The 19,080-nt window shown below is 45.5% G+C and overlaps 2 protein-coding genes across 10 annotated transcripts in view; one reads left to right on the top strand and one right to left on the bottom strand.

Annotated features, from left to right (window-relative positions):
• arhgap39 (Rho GTPase activating protein 39) overlaps positions 1–19,080 on the bottom strand; it is a 621,406-nt gene that overhangs the window by 71,610 nt on the left and 530,716 nt on the right. The window lies entirely within an intron of this gene.
• LOC129705492 (protein brambleberry-like) overlaps positions 468–19,080 on the top strand; it is a 35,816-nt gene continuing 17,203 nt past the window's right edge. For 3 of the 7 annotated variants that reach the window (XM_055649097.1, XM_055649094.1, XM_055649082.1), the window contains exons 1-7: positions 633–849; positions 1,441–1,569; positions 4,975–5,160; positions 6,352–6,574; positions 7,557–7,673; positions 9,885–10,052; positions 11,020–11,226. In XM_055649097.1, the coding sequence (XP_055505072.1) occupies positions 676–849; positions 1,441–1,569; positions 4,975–5,160; positions 6,352–6,574; positions 7,557–7,673; positions 9,885–10,052; positions 11,020–11,226 (1,204 nt within the window). In that variant the 5' untranslated portion in view covers positions 633–675. Of the gene's footprint in view, positions 569–630; positions 850–1,440; positions 1,570–4,974; positions 5,161–6,351; positions 6,575–7,556; positions 7,674–9,884; positions 10,053–11,019; positions 11,227–19,080 lie in introns of those variants that run through there. The other 4 variants (XM_055649098.1, XM_055649104.1, XM_055649090.1 and 1 more) reach the window with 4 other exon arrangements.

The raw sequence follows: 19,080 nt of genomic DNA, 5'->3' as shown, positions 1-19,080 counted from the left end.
GCACGGGAAACGGGGGAGATTGCACGGGGACGGGGGAGATTGCACGGGGACTGGAGGGGGGTTTGCACCGGGAGGGGGGGGGGTTTGCACGGGGAGATCCAAAGTGTTTGCAGATCGGGGAGGGGGGGGGTTTGCACTGGGAGGGGGGGGTTTGCACGGGGAGGGGGGGTTTGCACGGGAGGGGAGATTGCACGGGGACGGGGAGTTTGCACGGGGAGGGGGGGGTTTGCACGGGGAGGGGGGGGTTTGCACGGGGAGGGGGGGGGACTGCACGGGAGGGGAGATTGCACGGTTTGATCCAAAGATCCGCTATAAGATCTTTGGTTTGATCCGGCCTTTGCTGCAGCTGGGAGAAGGGGGCGTGTCTCCCGCGCCGCCTCAGTAGATTTCCTGCCCCAGAGTGACACGTGATGGGGGAGGGTTGTCGACTGCCACGTGACGGAGGAGGTGCACGGTGACACGTGCGGAGGGAGGGGGGTGACATGTTGACACGTGACGTGGGGGTCCAGGGTGACATGTGTATGGTGACACATGACGGTGGTGAAGGGAGGTATCTTGACACGTGATGGTGGGGGGTCCAGGGTGACACGTGACGGGGGACGGTCCCGGGTGACACGTGACGGCGCCGGGTTTTAAACGGCCGGCCAGTGGGCAGCAGCCGGTCGTGTCTCCACCATGGGTCTCCGCCGCTCCCTCCTCCTGCTCGGCCTCGCCTGCCACATCGCCGCCGCCTCCTCCGGCAGCTTCTTCCTCCACCCGCAGCCGCCCCTACCCCTCTTCGAGAGGAGCGAGTCCGAGGAGCCACCGCCACCGCCGGCCCTGCCCGAGCTGGACGGCTGCCAGCGGGCGGTGAGACCATCACCCGGGGGCTAGCACGGACCCGATGGGCCGAGTGACCCCCCCCCCGTGTTTAGTACAGGAACGGGATGGGCTTGAGAGGGAGAAATGGTGTGGAAATAAAAGGTTGTTGCGGATTCAATAGCTGGACATCCAACGTGGAGCCCTTCGGCCCATTGAGCCCATGCTAGCCCTCAGCTGTATGAAATCCTTAAGGGATTGTAGCGATTCACAACTCTCTGGGTGAAGAGGTTTTTCCTCATCTCAGTCGTAAATGGCCTACCCTTTATTCTTAAACTGTGACCCCATGTTGTGGTTTCCCTCCACATCGGGAAACATTTCTCCTGCATCTAGCCTGTCCAATCCCTTAAGAATTTTATATGGCTGCGGGCTAGCATTGGCTCAATGGGCCAAAAGGCCTGGCTCCACGTTGGATGTCCAGCCATTGAATCAGCAACAATTTTGTATGTTTCTATAATATATGTATGTATATGATATATATGAAATGTAATCTATCCTCATTCTCCAGAGATGCTGACTGACCTGCTGAGGTACCCCAGTATTTTATATGTGTCTGATTGAATTTGGGTTTCCTTGCTGCAGGTGTTGGGCGAGTTGACGCTGTCCTGCAGTGATCTTTCGGAAGAGCACCTTTCCAAGCTTGGGATGGCCTTATTCAACTGCCGAGCAGCTGCTGAGCACCGTCCAACCTACCCCTGCACTCCGGGCATGGTAACGGGGGCTTCTGCTAATGTTGTGGGCAGAGGGGAACACTACCTTGAAGCTTATAGCCATGAGCTGTGGGAGTAGGGTTGAGGAAATGTCTTGAGCCTTTTGTTATTTAAAAACTCTACCATCTCCCTCGTCTCACCCATGTAAACCAAGTAACATTTGCCATGCAGACACAAAAAGCTGGAGTGACTCAACGGGTCAGGCAGCATCTCTGGAGAATGTGGATAGGTGATGTTTCATATATATTATATGCTTTCTAAAGGGTCTTGACCCAAAATGTCACCCAGTCTGAAGAACGGTCTCGACCCGAAACGTCACCCATTTCTTCTCTCCAGTAGTTGCTGCCTGTCCAACTAAGTTACTCCAGCTTTTGGTGTCTATCTTCGGTTTAAACCAGCATCTGCAGTTCCTTTAGAAACATTTGCCATGTGCTTGGCTCTAAATCGTACGCATCTTGAGAACTGTTGTTGGCCCGTACACAAGCAAAGCAGTTTAATGCTCGAAGTGTTTGAAGGCAATGCAGATGCTGGTTTAAACCAAAGATAGACACAAAAAATGCTTAAAAGTTCTAGTTTGTTAAGAGTTTAGAGATACAGTGTGGAAACATGCCCTGCAGTTCGGTTTAGTTTATTGTCTCGTGTACTGAGGTACAGTGAAACGCAGTGTAAAGGGAATGGTAAGAAATGCGTGGAGGTTTGAAAGAGTGGAGTGATTGCAATGAGTGACTGCTCATTGGGACTACTGGGACTAACACGCGGAGAGTCACCTAGCTTGGGCACCATCTTGGTTACAGCCCACAATGTCCATGCTGATCATCGATCAAACGTCTACTACTGCTTTGTTATCATATTTTTGTGTCCTACGCACTAGGGGCAATTTGTTGAAGCCAAGTGCAGAAAGAAAGTTCTGACTCTCTTCCCTATCTATTCCTCATAGTTTCACATACTTCCATCAGTTCTCCCCTCAACCTCTGCTCTAGAGAAAATGATCTATGTTAGGCCAACCTCTCCTTATAGCCAACACCCTCTATTACAAGATACATTTAATTGTCATTTGGACCCCTTGAGGTCCAAACGAAATGCCGTTTCTGCAGCCATACATTACAAACACATAAACCCAAGACACAACATAATTTACATAAACATCCATCACATCGCTGTGATGGAAGGCCTAATAAACTTATCTCTCCACTGCACTCTCCCCCCCCGATGTCAGAGTCAAAGTCAAAGCCCCCGGCTGGCGATGGCGATTGTCCCACGGCCATTAAAGCCACGCCGGGTGGTGCGAGGTCGCACACCGGGTCTTGGTGTTAGAGCCCCGGTGTGCGCTCGCAGAGTCCCGCGGCCATTCCAAGCCGCGCGGGGCAGTGATGTTAGGCCCCGCTCCAGGAGCTCTTCAAACCCGCAACTCGGGTGGGGGAAGTCGCCGTTGCGAGAGCCCTGAAAAGCGGTCTCCCTCCAGGGAGCCGCGGGCTCCCAGTGCCGCCGTCCACAGACCTGCCGTTGGAGCCTCCGACTCTCCGGTAGCAGCAGCAGCAGCAGCAGCAGCGCTCCTCCACCGCTCCACCCGCTCCGGACTCGGCCAGCCCCGCGACGGCGACGGTGAGTCGTAGCACCAGAGTCCCCGGCTTCTTCCTGTTGGAGGCCGCTCCTCGTTGCGGCCCCAATGACAACGGAGACCCGACGAGAAAGGTCGGGTCTCCAGTGCAGGGAGAGATTTATTCCAGACATCATTCTGCTAATCCAAGTCTGCAAACCCTCTGCAAAGCCTCCACATCTATTCCTGTAATGGAACAACCAGATCTGCATATAATATAGAACCAGGGGCCACACTTAGAATAAAGGGGAGGTAATTTAAGACTGAGGTGAGAAAAAACTTTTTCATCGAGAGAGTTGTGAATTTATGGAATTCCCTGCCACAGAGGGCAGTGGAGGCCAAGTCACTGGATGGATTTAAGAGAGAGTTAGATAGAGCTCTAGGGGCTAGTGGAGTCGAAGGGTATGGGGAGAAGGCAGGCACGGGTTATTGATAGGGGACGATCAGCCATGATCACAATGAATGGCGGTGCTGGCTTGAAGGGCCGAATTACCTCCTCCTGCACCTATTTTCTATGTTTCTATGTAACTTGGGGCATCAGGTAAGTAGGGACTTTTTTCAAAATGTTGAAAAATGCCCACGAATAATAGCTACGAATGGCTATTACTATAATTCTCCGAGAGTTTGTGAGTGACTCGGGAAAGTGGGACAGGGCCTTAAATCCTCTCTGTACCCGCTCCAGCCTGACATCTTTCCTATAACACGGTGCCCAGAACTGTGCACAATATTTGAATGCGGCCTCACCAACGTCTTGTATAGCTGCAACATGAGCCCCCCAACTTCTATACTCAATACTCTGACTGATGGAGGCCAATGTGCCAAAAGCCCTTTTGACGACCTTATCTATTCCTGTCCAAATATCTTTTAACTGACAGTAGCTGCCTCAACTACTGACGGCAGCTGGTTCCATATCTCCCTCAACGGCAGCTCATTCCATATCGCCCCCACCCTCTATGTGAAGCTGACTTGAAGCCTAAGATCCCCCTGTACATCAACACTATTATGGTTCTTGCCAGTAACTGCCTACTTGGAGATATCTCCTTGGATAGCTACTTGGAGATAGACGCAAAATACTAGAGCTACCCAGCGGGTCAGGAGAAAAGGAGGTGACGTTTCAGGTCAAGTCTGAAGAAGCATCTCGACCCAAAACGTCACTTATGCTTTTTCTCCCAGAGATGCTGCCTGTCCCTCTGAGTTACTCCAATATTTTGAGTCTGTCTTTGGTTTAAACCAGCATCTACAGTTCCCGTCCTCAAATGATGGGGTCGATCTCTGTCCTGTGGAGATGATGGGGTTTAGGGGTCCTCCCCTCTATTCCTCACACGAGGGGCCCAAACTCTCAGCATCTCCCATGGAGCAAAGATGGGTGATCGAGTAGAGTCTTTCCACTGACTGGTTAGCATGCAACAAAAGCTTCTCACTGTACCTCGGTACACGTGACAATAAACTAATCTAAACTACACATCTACTTTACTGGTCTATGCAGTGTGGCCTTCCTAAGACTGGAGGCTTGTGTCAAATTGCTTGAGAGCAGTTATTCAGGGTGCTTATTCAGTGTGTTTTTCTTTGCAACACTGAGGTAAAATTGTGCGTTTTCACTTTGCGCCCACTTGGAGTCGGGATATGGGAAGAAGGCAGGAACGGGGTACTGATTGGGGATGATCAGCCATGATCACATTGAATGGCGGTGCTGGCTCGAAGGGGCCAATGGCCTACCCCTGCCACTATTGTCTATTGATTTGATTATTCCGAGCCAAAGAGCTTGCACCTGTATGTCTGTGTGACTGTGCTCTTCCTCCTGCCCCCGAGGCACTGTCTGATTGTACGCAGGGCATGGATGCCGCCACGCGTAAAGCCTACCTCATGGTGAGAAACCATGCCCGCGCTCTGTGCCACGCCGACCGGCAGCAACACCTCAGGCCACGCGCCGAGACCACCACCAACTGCTCGGCACACGAACCCGCCTGTCTGTTGGAAGTCATGAACATCCTGAAGGTAAATGTGCTCCCCTTCCTCCGACCCTAGCCCTCCTTCTTCAGTTCAGAGATACAGCACGGGAACAGGCCCTTCAGCCCACTGTCCATGCCGACCAGCATTACACATGCACACAGAGACGCGCACACAGAGACAGAAAGACGCAGCCAGACAGACAGACAGACAGACAGACACACACGACCATTTACAATCTTTACCAAAGCCAATTAACCTGTAGCCTGTACGTCTTTGGAGTGTGGGAGGAAGCTGGAGCACCCGGAGAAAACCCACGTAGGTCAAGGGGAGAATGTACAAACTCCGTACAGACAGCACCCGTAGTTAGGATGGAACCCGGGTGTCTGGTGCTGTAAACTACCGCTGCACCACCGTGTCACCCTTGGCTGAAGCGCCTTTGCTTAATGCAACAGTCATAGTTATGCAGCATGCTAACAGGCCCATCTGCCCAACTGGCCCACGCCAACCAAGATGTCACCAAGCTAGTCCCATTGCCCATGTTTGGCCGATATCCCAACAAATCTTTCATACGTGACCTTTTCAAACTTCTTTTGAACATTATAATTGAACCTGCGTTCACAGTTTCCTCTGGCAGCTAACCACTCATGCCCAGCACCCATCTTGCCTCCAATCTCTGTCTTCTAGTTTGTTATTCCTAACCCAGGAAAAAGACTGAGACCCATCCAAGCCCATCATAGTTTTATATACCTCTATAACATATCGTGGTTTTATTTACCTCTATAGCATCATGTGTAGGAAGGAACTGCAGATGCTGGTTTAAGCTGTAGGTAGACACAAAATGCTGGAGTAACTCAGTGGGACAGGCAACATCTCTGGAGAGAAGGAATGGGTGACGTTTTGGGTTGAGACTTCAGTTTGAAGAAGGGTGTCGACCCGCAACATCACCCATTCCTTCTCTCCAGAGATGCTGCCTGTCCCGCTGAGTTACTCTAGGTTTTTGCATACCGCTATAACATCACCCCTCAGCATCTTATACTGTAGAGCAAACACTCCCAGCCTCTCCTAACTCAAGCCCTCCAGTCCTGGTAACATCCGAGGGACTCTGCCACTGCTCCCATTCCAGCCTGAATGACCGCCTTACCAGAGTTGGGCGATCAGAACTCTGTCTAGTATTCTGAGTGTGGTGTGTCCTGCCACTGTCTTCTGCAGTTGTCATGTCTGTCAAATCTGTTCCAGGATGGGCAAGCGGAGCTGAGAGAGCTGACTGCTGCTTCACTGGAGAAGCTGGTGAACAGCCAGAAGTTGCTGCTACAGCAGCAAGAGCAGCTCGAGGCTTGGCGGCAGGATGTGGAGTCCTCCATCAATGCAAACCTGGAGAAGCTGGCCCAAGGAAGGGCGGTCCCTGCTGGTGGGCACCAGCTGATTGCCGAGCTGATTGAGGGCATCACACTAACTGTGGGTGAGTTGCCATCAATAAGGCAGACCGGACTTTATCTGCAGGTCAGGGAGCCTCCGTGGAATGAGAAATGGCTGAAGTTTCCCCTCTGGAAGGTGACACGACAGGTAGAGCCCAGCGTTGCCTCACCGCGCCAGAGATCCGGGTTTAATCCTGCCCTCGAGTGCAGTCACTGTGACCCAGTGGGGTACAACATGGAAACAGGCCCTTCGTCCCACCCAGTCCACGCTGACCATCGATCACGCTAGTTCTATGTTATCCCACTTCTGATCCACTCCCTACACACTAGGGGCAATTTACAGAGGGCCGATTAATCTGCAAACCCGCACGTCTTTGGGATGTGGGAGGAAACGGAGACGAGGAAACACTTTCTCACAGAGAGTGGTGAGTCTGTGGAATTCTCTGCCTCAGAGGGTGGTGGAGGCAGGTTCTCTGGATGCTTTCAAGAGAGCTAGATAGGGCTCTTAAAAATAGCGGAGTCAGAGGATATGGGATGAAGGCAGGAACGGGGTACTGATTGTGGATGATCAGCCATGATCACATTTAGTGGCGGTGCTGGCTCGAATGGCCTATTCCTGCACCTATTGTCTATTGAAACCGGAGCACCCAGAGGAAACCCACGCAGTCACAGGGAGAACGTGCAAACTCCCCACTCAGACAGCACCTGGAATCAGGATCAAACCCAAATCTCTGGTGCTGTGAGGCAGCGGCTCGCGTAAGCTATTCTGACAGCAGCTGTGGGGAGAGGTCGGGAGGAGCAGAATGAGGCCATTCGGCCCATCAAGTCTACTCCCCAATTCAATCATGGCTGATCTATCTCTCCCTCCTAGCCCCATTCTCCGGCCTTCTCCCCATAACCCCTGGCAGCAATGAAGCAGCAATTCATTTTCACTCTGATATTTGAGCGGCGTGGTGCAGGTAGTTGCTGATGGTGTTAATTGTGCTGCAGCCGGAATATTTACAGCCTGTATATTTAATGTTGCAGACAATGTGAGTGAACAGTTGGTCCACCAGGACCTGCAGCTGCACCAAGGCCAGCAGACAATTCTAGCCCACCTCTTGGAAGTCGGAGCACGCCTTCATCAGCTCGATACCAAGCTGGGTGAGTTGCATCGCACTCTCCAAGTGTAGCTACATTGAAATCTCCACCTTTGGGTGACTACAATCTCCCCATTGCCCCTACCCCCCTACACATCTCCCCCTCCCATCTCCTTCCACCTACATTCCTTCCTCTAGCATCACAACTTGCAATTCTTCAATCCTTTTGCTTCTCACCACCTTCTGAATCTTCTCCTTGGCCTTAGCCCAACTATTTATCTATCAAAGATCCCCTCGTGTATTCATCGACTATCTGCCAGGCTTTGTCCTGCCCCACCTCTCTTCCAGCTTCCTTCTCCACCCTCCCCCCCACCAACCAGCCACAATGTCTGAGGACACAAAGTTCTGGCGTAAATCCAGCGGGCCGTGCAACATCCGTGGTGAACGTGGATAGGTGACGTTTCTGGTCGGGACCCATCGTCAGACTGATTGCCTCTAGTCTTTGACATTTCCAACCTATGGGCAAAAGGTTCTGGCTGTCTATGACTCTCATAATTGTACATACTTCTCTCGGCCTCTAATTTTCCCGGGAGGACGGTGGGAGGGAATGCAGCCCATCTTTAAACCTGTACCAGGCTGCAATCTGATGAGAATAGACAATAGATAATAGACAATAGGTGCAGGAGGAGGCCATTCAGCCCTTCGAGCCAGCACCGTCCATTCAATGTGATCATTATGTTATCATCCCCATCAGTACCCCGTTCCTGCCTTCTCCCCATATTCCCTGACTCCGCTATCTTTAAGAGCCCTATCTAGCTCTCTCTTGAAAGTATCCAGAGAACCTGCCTCCACCGCCCTCTGAGGCAGAGAATTCCACAGACTCACCACTCTCTGTGAGAAAAGGTGTTTCCTCGTCTCTGTTCTAAATGGCTTACCCCTTATTTGTAAACTGTGGCCCCTGGTTCTGGACTCCCCCAACATCGGGAACATGTTTCCTGCCATAGCTTGCCACCATAATAAAAGATGGACACAAAATGCAGGAGTGGCCACCATAATAAAAGATAGACGCAAAATGCAGGAGTAACTCAATGGGACGGGAATCGTAGAAGGAATGGGTGACTGTGGGTCGAGACCCTTCTTCAAACAGAGTGTTAGGGAAGAGAGAGAAGCAGATAAGGAAGTGTGAGATGTGACGACGAGACACCAAAGAGGGTGCAGATCTTGGCTCTAATCTCTAATCCCACGTTTTCACACCTTTCCCTTCCTTATCTCTGCTTCTCCCCCTCCACTGACTCTCAGTCTGAAGAAGGGTCTCGACCCGAAACGTCACCCATTCTCTCCAGAGATGCTGCCTGTCCCATTGAGTTACTCCAGCATTTTGTGTCTATCTTCGGTTGAAACCAGCATCTGCAGTTCCCTTCTATGATATGCCATTTATTGTCACTATACATGTACAATGAAATTAAAAGCTGCTCGTACTCAGTGCATACATATAATTTAGTACAAAAAACAAGAAACAGAAAAACAAAAAACAGAAGGGAGAAGGGGTGGGGGGGGGGGGGGGGGATAGGTGTACAATTCTGCGGCGCTATATACATATAAACAGATGGAAGTCCGGGTGTTGGGCTGTGAAGTCAGTGCATGTGTGAATTTGAATTAAGAGTAGTTATAATTTTCGGAAAGCAACTATTCTTGAGTCTATTTGTCCTGGATTTGATGCACCTATAGCGCTTTCCAGAGGGCAGCAGGTCGAACAGTCCAAACGCAGGATTGGAGCTGTCTTTGATGATATTCTTTGCCCTGCTAAGGCAGCGGGAGGTGTAGATATCCATCAGGGAGGGATTTTATTTACACATAATAAAAAGAGATTCCAGGACATGGGCACATTGTTTAGTTTAGAGATACAGCACAGAAACAAGCCCTTCGGCCCACCTGGTCCGCGCCGACCAGCGATCCCCACACACTAACACTATCCTACACACACTAGGGACAAACTTTTACATCTACCAAGCCAATTAACTTACAAACCTGCACGTCTCTGGAGTGTGGGAGGAAACCGAAGATATCGGAGAAAACCCACGCAGGTCACGGGGAGAACGTACAAACTCCGTACAGACAGCACCCGTAGTCGGGATGGAACCCGGGTCTCCGGCGCTACATTCGCTGTAAGGCAGCAACTCTACCGCTGCGCCACCGTGACCGCCATGTGCTGTGTATCGCACTCTGCTATCGGGAGCGTGGGGTGATTATTAATATTGAATATGTTTGCTTGCAGAGTGGAAGCTGGCCTTGTTTGCTGCCCATCAGTCCCAGACGGCTGTCCACCACGAGCAGTTGGAGAAGCTGCAGAAGATGAACGAGACAGTGAGGCATGTGCTCGGACACTTGGAGCAAGGAGAGAGCCTGAGAATGAACACACTGCAGCACTTCCTCAACTGGACCGGTGAGAATATCCTGGTTATGTAAGGAATAGTCGTGTCAAATATTTTATTAAGTAAAAGATTAGCTTGACTTTTTAGAGTCCTGAATAAGACGAAGTTTTGTAATTCTGTACAGTATTAGAGGAAGTATGGGCAGGGACGGAAATCCTGGGGGGTATCCCACATCCCCTCCCCCCCACATGTTTTGTCATCCAGATTTTAGCAGCCGCTTTCTAAGGGCTGAATCGGCCCATTCGCGGGGCCTTTCAGCGGCCATCGAGGCAATCAAGGCTCCCGATGTTGAAGCCTCTTGCATTTGTGTATGGAATGGTATGATTTGACTGGGTAGCACGACACAAGCTTTTCACTGCATCTCGGTACACATGACATTAATAAACCAATATCACCTGGGGCATTCAGTCCATTTGTTTTGAAAATGCTGACTGGATATTGTGGTGACATTTGACTATGATCTACCCTCATTGTAACTGCTAATGGTAGATAAAAATGCTGGAGAAATTCAGCGGGTGAGTAGGCAGCATCTCTGGAGTGAAGGAATAGGTGACGTTTTGGGTCGACACCCTTTACTTGTTAGCCATCAAATAAACCATGGTCTGGATATGTTCATAAGTCATCGGAGCAGAATTAGGCAAATTGAGTCTACTCCGCCATTCAATCATGGCTGATTCATCTCTCCCTCTCAACCCCATTCTCCTGTCTTCTCACTGTCACCCCTGGAAAGTTCTTCAACTTTGGGCTTCAAAAGACATTTGGACAGGTACATGGATAGGAAAGGTTAAGAAGGATATGTATGGCCCAAACATGGGCAGGTGGGGCTGGTGTCGTTGGGGCATCTTGGTCGGCAGGGTCAACTTGGACTGAAGGGCCTGTTTCCGTGCTGCATGACCCGCTTTGCACTAACTGCAGGGTCAGTGACTGATGTAACGTGAGTTTGTGTAATGAAGTAACTCCTGACATTGCTGTCCACAGGGAGAGACCTGCATGTGATGTACACGTGTGTTGTACACACCAGCTGTTTCCTGGCTGCTGCCATCATCATGACCTTTCTACAAACACCAGGCTTCTCCAGAGCAGTCTTGTTGGTACTAGTCCTGCTAAACGCCCTGTTCCAGCTCAACCATTGTGCCTCCTTGGACTTGACGAGCCTCAGTGCCTTTCTGACTCTGACTGTGGTTGGTGAGTGAAGCTTCATGACCCACACCCTGTGGCCAGGTTCTGGTAGTGAGAAGGGATTGAATAGAATGCCTTTTATTGTCATTCAAACAGACAAGGTTGGAACAAAATTTCATTCCTGCAGTCATGACATTTCAAAAAAAACCAAGACACACACTTAACACAATTTACACAAACATCCATCACAGTGAATCTCCAACACCTCCTCACTGTGATGGAAGGCAAAAGTCTTATCTCTTCCCTTTGTTCTTGTCCCGCGGTCTAGCAGTCCAACTGCAGCATCGAGGTGACTGGGGCTCCCGATGTTAAAGCCCCCGGCGGGTGATGGTAAGTCCTGCGGCCGTTTAAGCCGCGTCGGGCAATGTTAGGCCCCGCTCCGAGTCATTTAAACCCCGCGATTCCGGCGGGAGAAGTTGCCGTTGCGGGAGCTCCACCAGGGACCCGCGAGCTCCCGATGTTCCTGTCCACCGGGCCTGTGGCCGGAGCCTCCGAAGCTCCGAAGTCGGGTTGCAGCTGCGCGCCACCACAGCTCTCCCGGCTCCGAAGTCGGCCAGCTCTGCGATGGCGAGTCCGCAGGCTCCGCGACTGGAGCCCTCAGGTTGGTTCCGGTTGGAGGCGGCCGCCAGCTCCATGATGTTAGGCCCAACGACACCGGAGACCCGACAGGGAAATAGTGTTGGATCCCCGTACAGGGAAGAGATTTAAAATGGTTCCCCCCCCCCCCCCCCCCCCCCCCCACCCCCCCCCCCCCCCCATATACACAGCTAAAAAATAATAAAAATTAAAACCGAAAACATACATCTAACGGGACAAAAATAAAAGGCGGCCTGCAGTCGAGCCGCTGCCGTTAGGCGCCGCCACACTCCAGAGTGGGCCAGTGTGGCTGCATCTGTTTCTAGAAATTGAACACGAGACTTTATCTTCGCAATTCCTGCTTCCACCATCGGGAGATGCAGAACAAGGTTGTACGATGTAGGAGTTGTACAGAAAGGTTGTATGAGTGACACCTTTTACTTTGCAATCTCAGCATGGATATTTGGCCTGTTGCAGCATGGAAATGGGACCTTCGGCCCACTGAGTCGATGCCAACCATCAATCACTTGTTCACACTAGTTCCGTGTTGTCAGACTTTCTCATTCACTCACTACACATTGCAGTCTACCAAATGCAATAGAATAGAATAGAATGCCTTTTATTGTCATTCAAACAGCTTGGTTTGAATGAAATTGAATTTTCGACAGTCTTTTTTTTAATTTTTATTTATTTTTGTTCGAAGTAAGTACAATAATGTGGTACCAAAGTACCTAATACATATTGACATGTTACATTTCATGTACAACTTCTTATTTTTAATTTAACAATAAACAGGAGTAAGGAAGAAAAGAATAGAAAAAGAGAAATTATCATAGAGATTGGTGCGTGAGATGGCAAGGTAGCCCAAAAGAAGAGAGAAGTAAACAAAAAGGTACAGAGGAATGGAGAGAAGAAAAGAAGAAATAGAGAAAGAGAGAGAAAGAAAAGAAAGAAAAAAGGAGATTAAGGGAGATATACCTATTTAATGGTTTTGGTCACCTGGTTCTGAAACATTTGATTTCTACGGTTATGTTGCACCATATGCTTGTAAAAAGTCGATTAAAAGGAGACCAAATCACTAAGAATTGGTCTGCTTTACCTGCTGGGAAGAATCGCATTTCTTCAAGATGTGACGTTTACGACATATTTGAAATCCTCGTTTTAAGTGTTGGTGTGGATGCGTTTTTCCAAAATTTAAGTACAAGTTTTTTTGCCGTTATTAAACCATAATTAAGGAGAGACTTTTGAAGCGTATTTAGCTTATTCCCATCTTCCGTTGATCCGAAGATAATCATTTCTGTATTAGGGTCAGGTTTTATGTTAAATAGTTTTGTCAAAAATTTCATCCCAGAATTTATGAAGTTTTGTGCAAGAGACAAAAGAGTGTGTTATAGTGGCATTTTGAGATAAGCATTTGTCACAGATGGGGGAGATATTTGGATAGATTTTATTCAATCTAGTTTTTGAGTAGTATACTCTATGTAAAATTTTTAATTGAATTAGGTTGTGTCTTGCATTAATCAAACATTTGTGTATGTATATCAGATATTTTTCCCATATTTCTTTCGGAATTTTTATCAGTAGTTCTCGTTCCCAGTCTACTCTAATTGCCTCTGCCGATGGAAATTCTATATTTAAAATGATATTGTATAAATATGATATTAAATTGCTTGATTCTGCCTTGCTGTTCATTGCTTCATCTAGTAAATCTAGGGTGGGAGTTTGATAATCTTGTATGTGTTTTTTCAAGTAGTCTCGAATTTGAAAGTATTGTATTCAGATTGTATTTTAATTGTAATTGTTGAAATGATAAAAGGTTTCCCATTTCATACATATCCTCCAATCATCTTAATTCCTATTCTTTCCCAATAGGTATATGTTTTGTCAGTGAGAGATGGTTTGAATGAGGGATTATTAACTATTGGAGATAAAAGTGATAGGTTTCTTAATTTCAAAGTTAGTTTTATTTGTTTCCAAATTCGTATTGTGGATAATTGGGTTCTTCTTATATATTGTATTGTTCAATTTTATCGGGGAGAAGAGGATCGCTCCTATATTAAAAGCAGTCCTCTTTCTCCATTCTGCCTGTTGGGCAGAACTATCCAATCAATAAATTATGTTTTTAATATTCACTGCCCAATAGTAGTATAAAAGGTTCGGAAGTGTCAGTCCCCCAGATTCTTTAGGTTGACACAGGTGTTTTCTTTGGATTCTGTGTGATCTGTAGTCCCAAATGAAGTTTGTAACACTAGAGTCTAATATTTTTTAATACATTTTTTGGTAAGTATATTGATATTGATTGAAATAGGTATAATATTTTTGGTAGAAAGATCATTTTTATAGCATTTATTCTGCCTATTAAGGACATCGGCAGTGTTTTCCAGAATTTAATCAACGCGTTCAATTTAGTTAATAAAGGCTTGAAGTTTGCATTAAATAGTGATTTATATTTTCTAGTTATTTGGATACCCAAATATTTGAATTTTTCTGTTGTGATTTTAAAGGGGAATTTTAACAGATGTGTCGACTCTTGAGCTTTTAACGTCATAATTTTACTTTTATTCCAATTTATTCTATATCCTGAAAAGGAGCCAAATTCCTCTATTAAATTTAGTATATTTGGTATACTAATTTGCGAATTTGTAATGTATAATAGTGCGTCGTCTGCGTATAGTGACATTTTATTATTTGAATCTTTGGTTTATATCCCCGAATATTCGGATGGCTTCTTATATTTTCTGCTAAAGGCTCTATCACAAGGGCAAATAGCAGGGGCGATAATGCACACCCCTGTCTATTGCCCCTTGATAATTGAAATTTTGAAGGTAACATATTGTTAGTCAGTGTTCTAGCAGTCGGCCTGTCATATAATAATTTTACCCATGAGATAAAATTCTCTCCCATGTTAAATTTTTGCAATACTTTATACAGATATTGCCATTCTACTTGATCAAATGCTTTTTCTTCATCCAATGAAATAATTGATGTCTTCTTCAGTTTTTTGTGAATACATTATATTAAACAAGCATCTTAAATTGTTGAATGAGTATCTTTTAGGTATAAACCCCGTTTGATCCGGGTTTATTAGTTTACTAACGTATTTACTCAGTCTTCTCGTTAGGGTCTTTGCTAGTATTTTCTGATCTGTATTTAAGAGTGCTATAGTTCCATATGAGCCTGGTTCTTTTAGATCTTTATCTTTTGTTGTTGTAAGTGTAATAGTTGATTCGGCTAATGTTTCTGGAGTAGTGTGTTTTCTTTAAAAGCATGAGTGTATAATTTTTGTAAGCGTGGAGAAGTTATCTCGTAAAATCTTTTGTAGAATTCATTACTAAAGCCATCTGGTCCTGGTGTTTTACCTTTTTTTCAGCAAATTTATTGTTTCTTCTGTTTAAGTGTAATCTGAGCTTCTAATTCCTCTTGTTCCAACAGATTGAGTTTTGGAAGATTACAATTTTCTAAGAAGTTTGTGATTTTAATGTTATTTAGATGTATATAAATTTTGATAAAATTGAGCAAATCTTTTGTTAATGTCTTTAGGTAATGTTAATAATTCACCCTTATCTGATTTAATTTTGGTAATTGTATTTTCCTTTTCCCGTTTTTTCAGCTGACGTGCTAGAAGTTTATGTGGTTTTTCGCCGAATTCAAAGTTTTCCAGTTTTGTAATTTGAAATAATCTTATTACTCTTGCCGATTAAAATTTTGTTTAATTTAAATTTCAGTAGTGTTATCTTATTATGTTTGTCTATGGTTGGGTCTTTGGCATTGTCTAGCTCTAATTGTCTAATTTCTAGTTCTAGCTGCAATTGTTATATGTTTTTATTTTGGAAAGCTTGATATGAAATTATAACTCCTCTGATAAATGCCTTGAAAGTTTCCCATAATAAGGAAGGTGAGATACCTGGTGTATCGTTAGTCTCGAAGTAGAGTTTCATCTGTTGTTCTAAATATGTACTACCTTGTGGGTTGTTTAAAATTTGGGGGTTGAACCTCCAGAACGATTTTTTTATCCAACATTCCTTCTAATTTTAATTTAAAAAGTTAACGGGGAGTGATCAGAAATAATGCTATTATGATATTTAGGGTTGTTTGTATACAGAATTAATTTCGAGTCTACTAAGAAATAGTCCATTTGTGAGTACGTTTTATGTACCAATGAATAAAATGAGTATTCCCTTCCAACTGGGTTAGCAATTCTCCATACATCTGTTATATTTGTATTTTTTATATATGTATTTAGGAGTTCACTCGTTTTAGATTTTATATTAATCCTCTTTTGTTTTGCAGATTTGTCTAAATATGGATCTAAGACACAGTTGAAATCCCCCCCTATTATCACATTTTGATAATTAAACTCTGAAATGATATCTAGAATTTTATTAAAGAATTAAGTGTTATCAAAATTAGGAGCATAAATATTTATCATAATAAGTGGGGTGGAGTGAATTTCTCCCGTAACTATAACGTACCTCCCCTCTTTATCTGATATGATGTTCTTTGATTTAAATGGTATACCTTTACGAATAATAATAATAGCCGTGCCTCTAGATTTGGAAGTAAATGAAGAGTAATATGTTTGACCGATCCAATTTGCCTTCAATCTTATCTGTGTTTGTTGTTTCAGGTGTGTTTCCTGCAAGAAAATTATGTCAGAATTGAGTGATTTTAATTGGGCAAAAATCTTGCCCCTTTTAATTGGTTCAATAGCGCCCCTTATATTCCAACTACAAAACGTGATTCCTCCAATCTTCTTTTGTTTATCGTCTTGCATTGTGAATCAGTTTGATACCCTTAAGTCATATGGTGCAACCAAGTACCTCAGAGCTCTAGGTGATGGGTGGTCATCCTGAACTGTTAAGTTTATTTGGCACCTCCTTTCCAAAATGAACCTTGTGGTGATGAAAAAATAATATTTTTTTTTTTTAAATGGTGTTAAAGTATCTAAGGAAAGATACCTTAAGAAAAAAAAACACCTAGCAGTGGTAGATAAGTATTTGTGAGCTTCCGTCATTGTTGTTATACATTCAGCTCCGTCCCCCTTGACCAGATATTGTAAAAAGGAAGAAAGGCTGTTTTAAGGCTGAAAAATATATCCAAACAGAAAAAAAAACACTTGGGTTCTAAATATCTATATACATCTCCAAGTGGTCTAGCGTTATATATATATATATATACTAAAATTTACCATATGTTAATTATATGCCCATATATACTTATATGGCCCCAATGGCTGCCGTGAACCTCCCCTTGTTGACTTGGGTCCACTGGCACGGTACGTGAAGCCAACAGTTTTAAACCTGGGTTTTAGGATGGACAGTGATTTTAAACTAGATCATCAAATAGGCACTGTGGTTAAGTCCAGCTTCTTTCACCTAAGGAAGCTGGCAAAGGTGAAGCCCATTCTCGAGCGGCAGCATTTTGAAACAGTAATCCATGCCTTTATTACATCTAGGCTGGATTACTGTAACGCACTCTACTTTGGAGTTGCACGATCTTCACTGGCTCGTCTCCAGTTGGTTCAAAATGCTGCTGCTCGCCTTTTAACTGGAACTCGAAAGAGGGAGCACATAACACCAATTCTGGCCTCCCTCCACTGGCTCCCGGTGCACTTTCGAGTTCATTTTAAAATTATTTTATTTGTTTTTAAATCTCTAAATGGGCTCGCCCCGCCTTACCTCTCTGAACTGCTCCACCCATACGCTCCTGCCCGGTGCCTCAGGTCAGCTGATCAGCTGCTCCTGGAGGTACCGAGGTCTAAGCGGAAGCTCAGAGGGGATAGAGCCTTCTCTGTTGCTGCTCCGGCACTCTGGAACACCCTGCCGTTGCACATCAGACAGGCCCCCTCACTGTCCATCTTCAAAACCAGTATTAAAACACATTTATATTCCTTGGCTTTTGACACTGCTTGAGACTTTGCTCCTGTTTTTAATGCTTTTAATGTTTTTAATTTTTATTGTTTTTACTCTTTCGTTTAATTTGTATTGTTATGTAATAATTTCTTGTCCATGATCAGTCATGTTCAGCACTTTGTTGCAACTGTGGTTGTTTTAAAGTGCTCTATAAATAAAAGTTATTATTATTATAGTTATTATACACCGACAGTTATTACATTACATTCCCCACTTAAGTCCCAGACTTTTAACTTAGACAACAGCAGGTTCCAAGGTGTTAAACAGTCAGACTCTTGGATAATTTCCAAGTGTCTGAGTCTCCTCCCCCCTCATTTACGCACAGGTTAGTGTTGTTGAGTTAGTTATTTTATGTTAGTATGTGATTATAAAATAATTTCTTAAATCAAGAGTTTTTATATTCAAGTCCATTTGTGTTATTTTTCCATGTTCCCCGACTTCGTTTAGTTTTTCTTTAAGTCCTTCACTCAAGGTGAAACATAGCGTGCGACCTCGAATTAACATTCCAGGGAGATAACATGTCTGGCCAATGCCTCGTGGAAAATTCCGCCATCTTAATGAGAGCAGGTTCTTTTATTAAAAAGAGTCTTATCTTCGCCGCTTCTCCTCTGTGATATTCTAAGGGAGTAATTCCTGGTTATCAGTCGTTCTCCTTTATGATATCTTGTGCATGTTTAAATGCCGCTTGTGGGTCCATGAAGGCACGTTCAACAGAGTTATAAGTAATCCTCATTTTAGCAGGATACATAATTCCATATCTTATGTGAGGCATTCCTTTCAAATTCTGTCTTGTCTTTGTGAACATGTCCCTTTTTTTTTGGCAATTTCAGCTGGATAGTCACGAAAGAAACAAAGATTGTCCCCTTCGTATGTCAGATTCGATCCATACGGAATCTGTTTCATTGTCTTCCAGTGCAGAGATGTCGAGAAATTTCACTATGATCTGTCTTGGGGGTGGAGGGGGGGGGGGGGGGGGGGGGAGATCTGGTCTTGTTGGAGCACGTCGACCCGGTGAGCCACGTCTATTCTCGGGTTTTCTGGCAGCTTAAATGCATGTTTAAGTAAGTTGGCAGCAAACTCTCGAGGGTTTTTTTCCAGCCTCCCTCCCTTCCTTTACTCCAACAATTCTTAAATTCTGCCTTCTCGATCTCGCTTCCAAATCCAAGCATTTATCAGTCATTTTGGCAAGTTGCCCCCCAGCAGCTTCTTGCACCTTTCTCAGACTCTTTATCTCCTTAGACATCTCACTCATTGCAGCATCCATTTCTTCCATAACCGTGTCGTACTTTTTAGTGGTCTTGAGAATGGAATGAAATTTCTCATTGCAGACTTTTTCAACCCGCATGATTTCTGAAGTTAACTCCTCCTCAAC

Source organism: Leucoraja erinacea, chromosome 2, assembly GCF_028641065.1.
Source record: "Leucoraja erinacea ecotype New England chromosome 2, Leri_hhj_1, whole genome shotgun sequence".
NCBI lineage: Eukaryota > Metazoa > Chordata > Chondrichthyes > Rajiformes > Rajidae > Leucoraja > Leucoraja erinaceus.
This window is presented reverse-complemented; position numbering and strand designations above follow the sequence as displayed.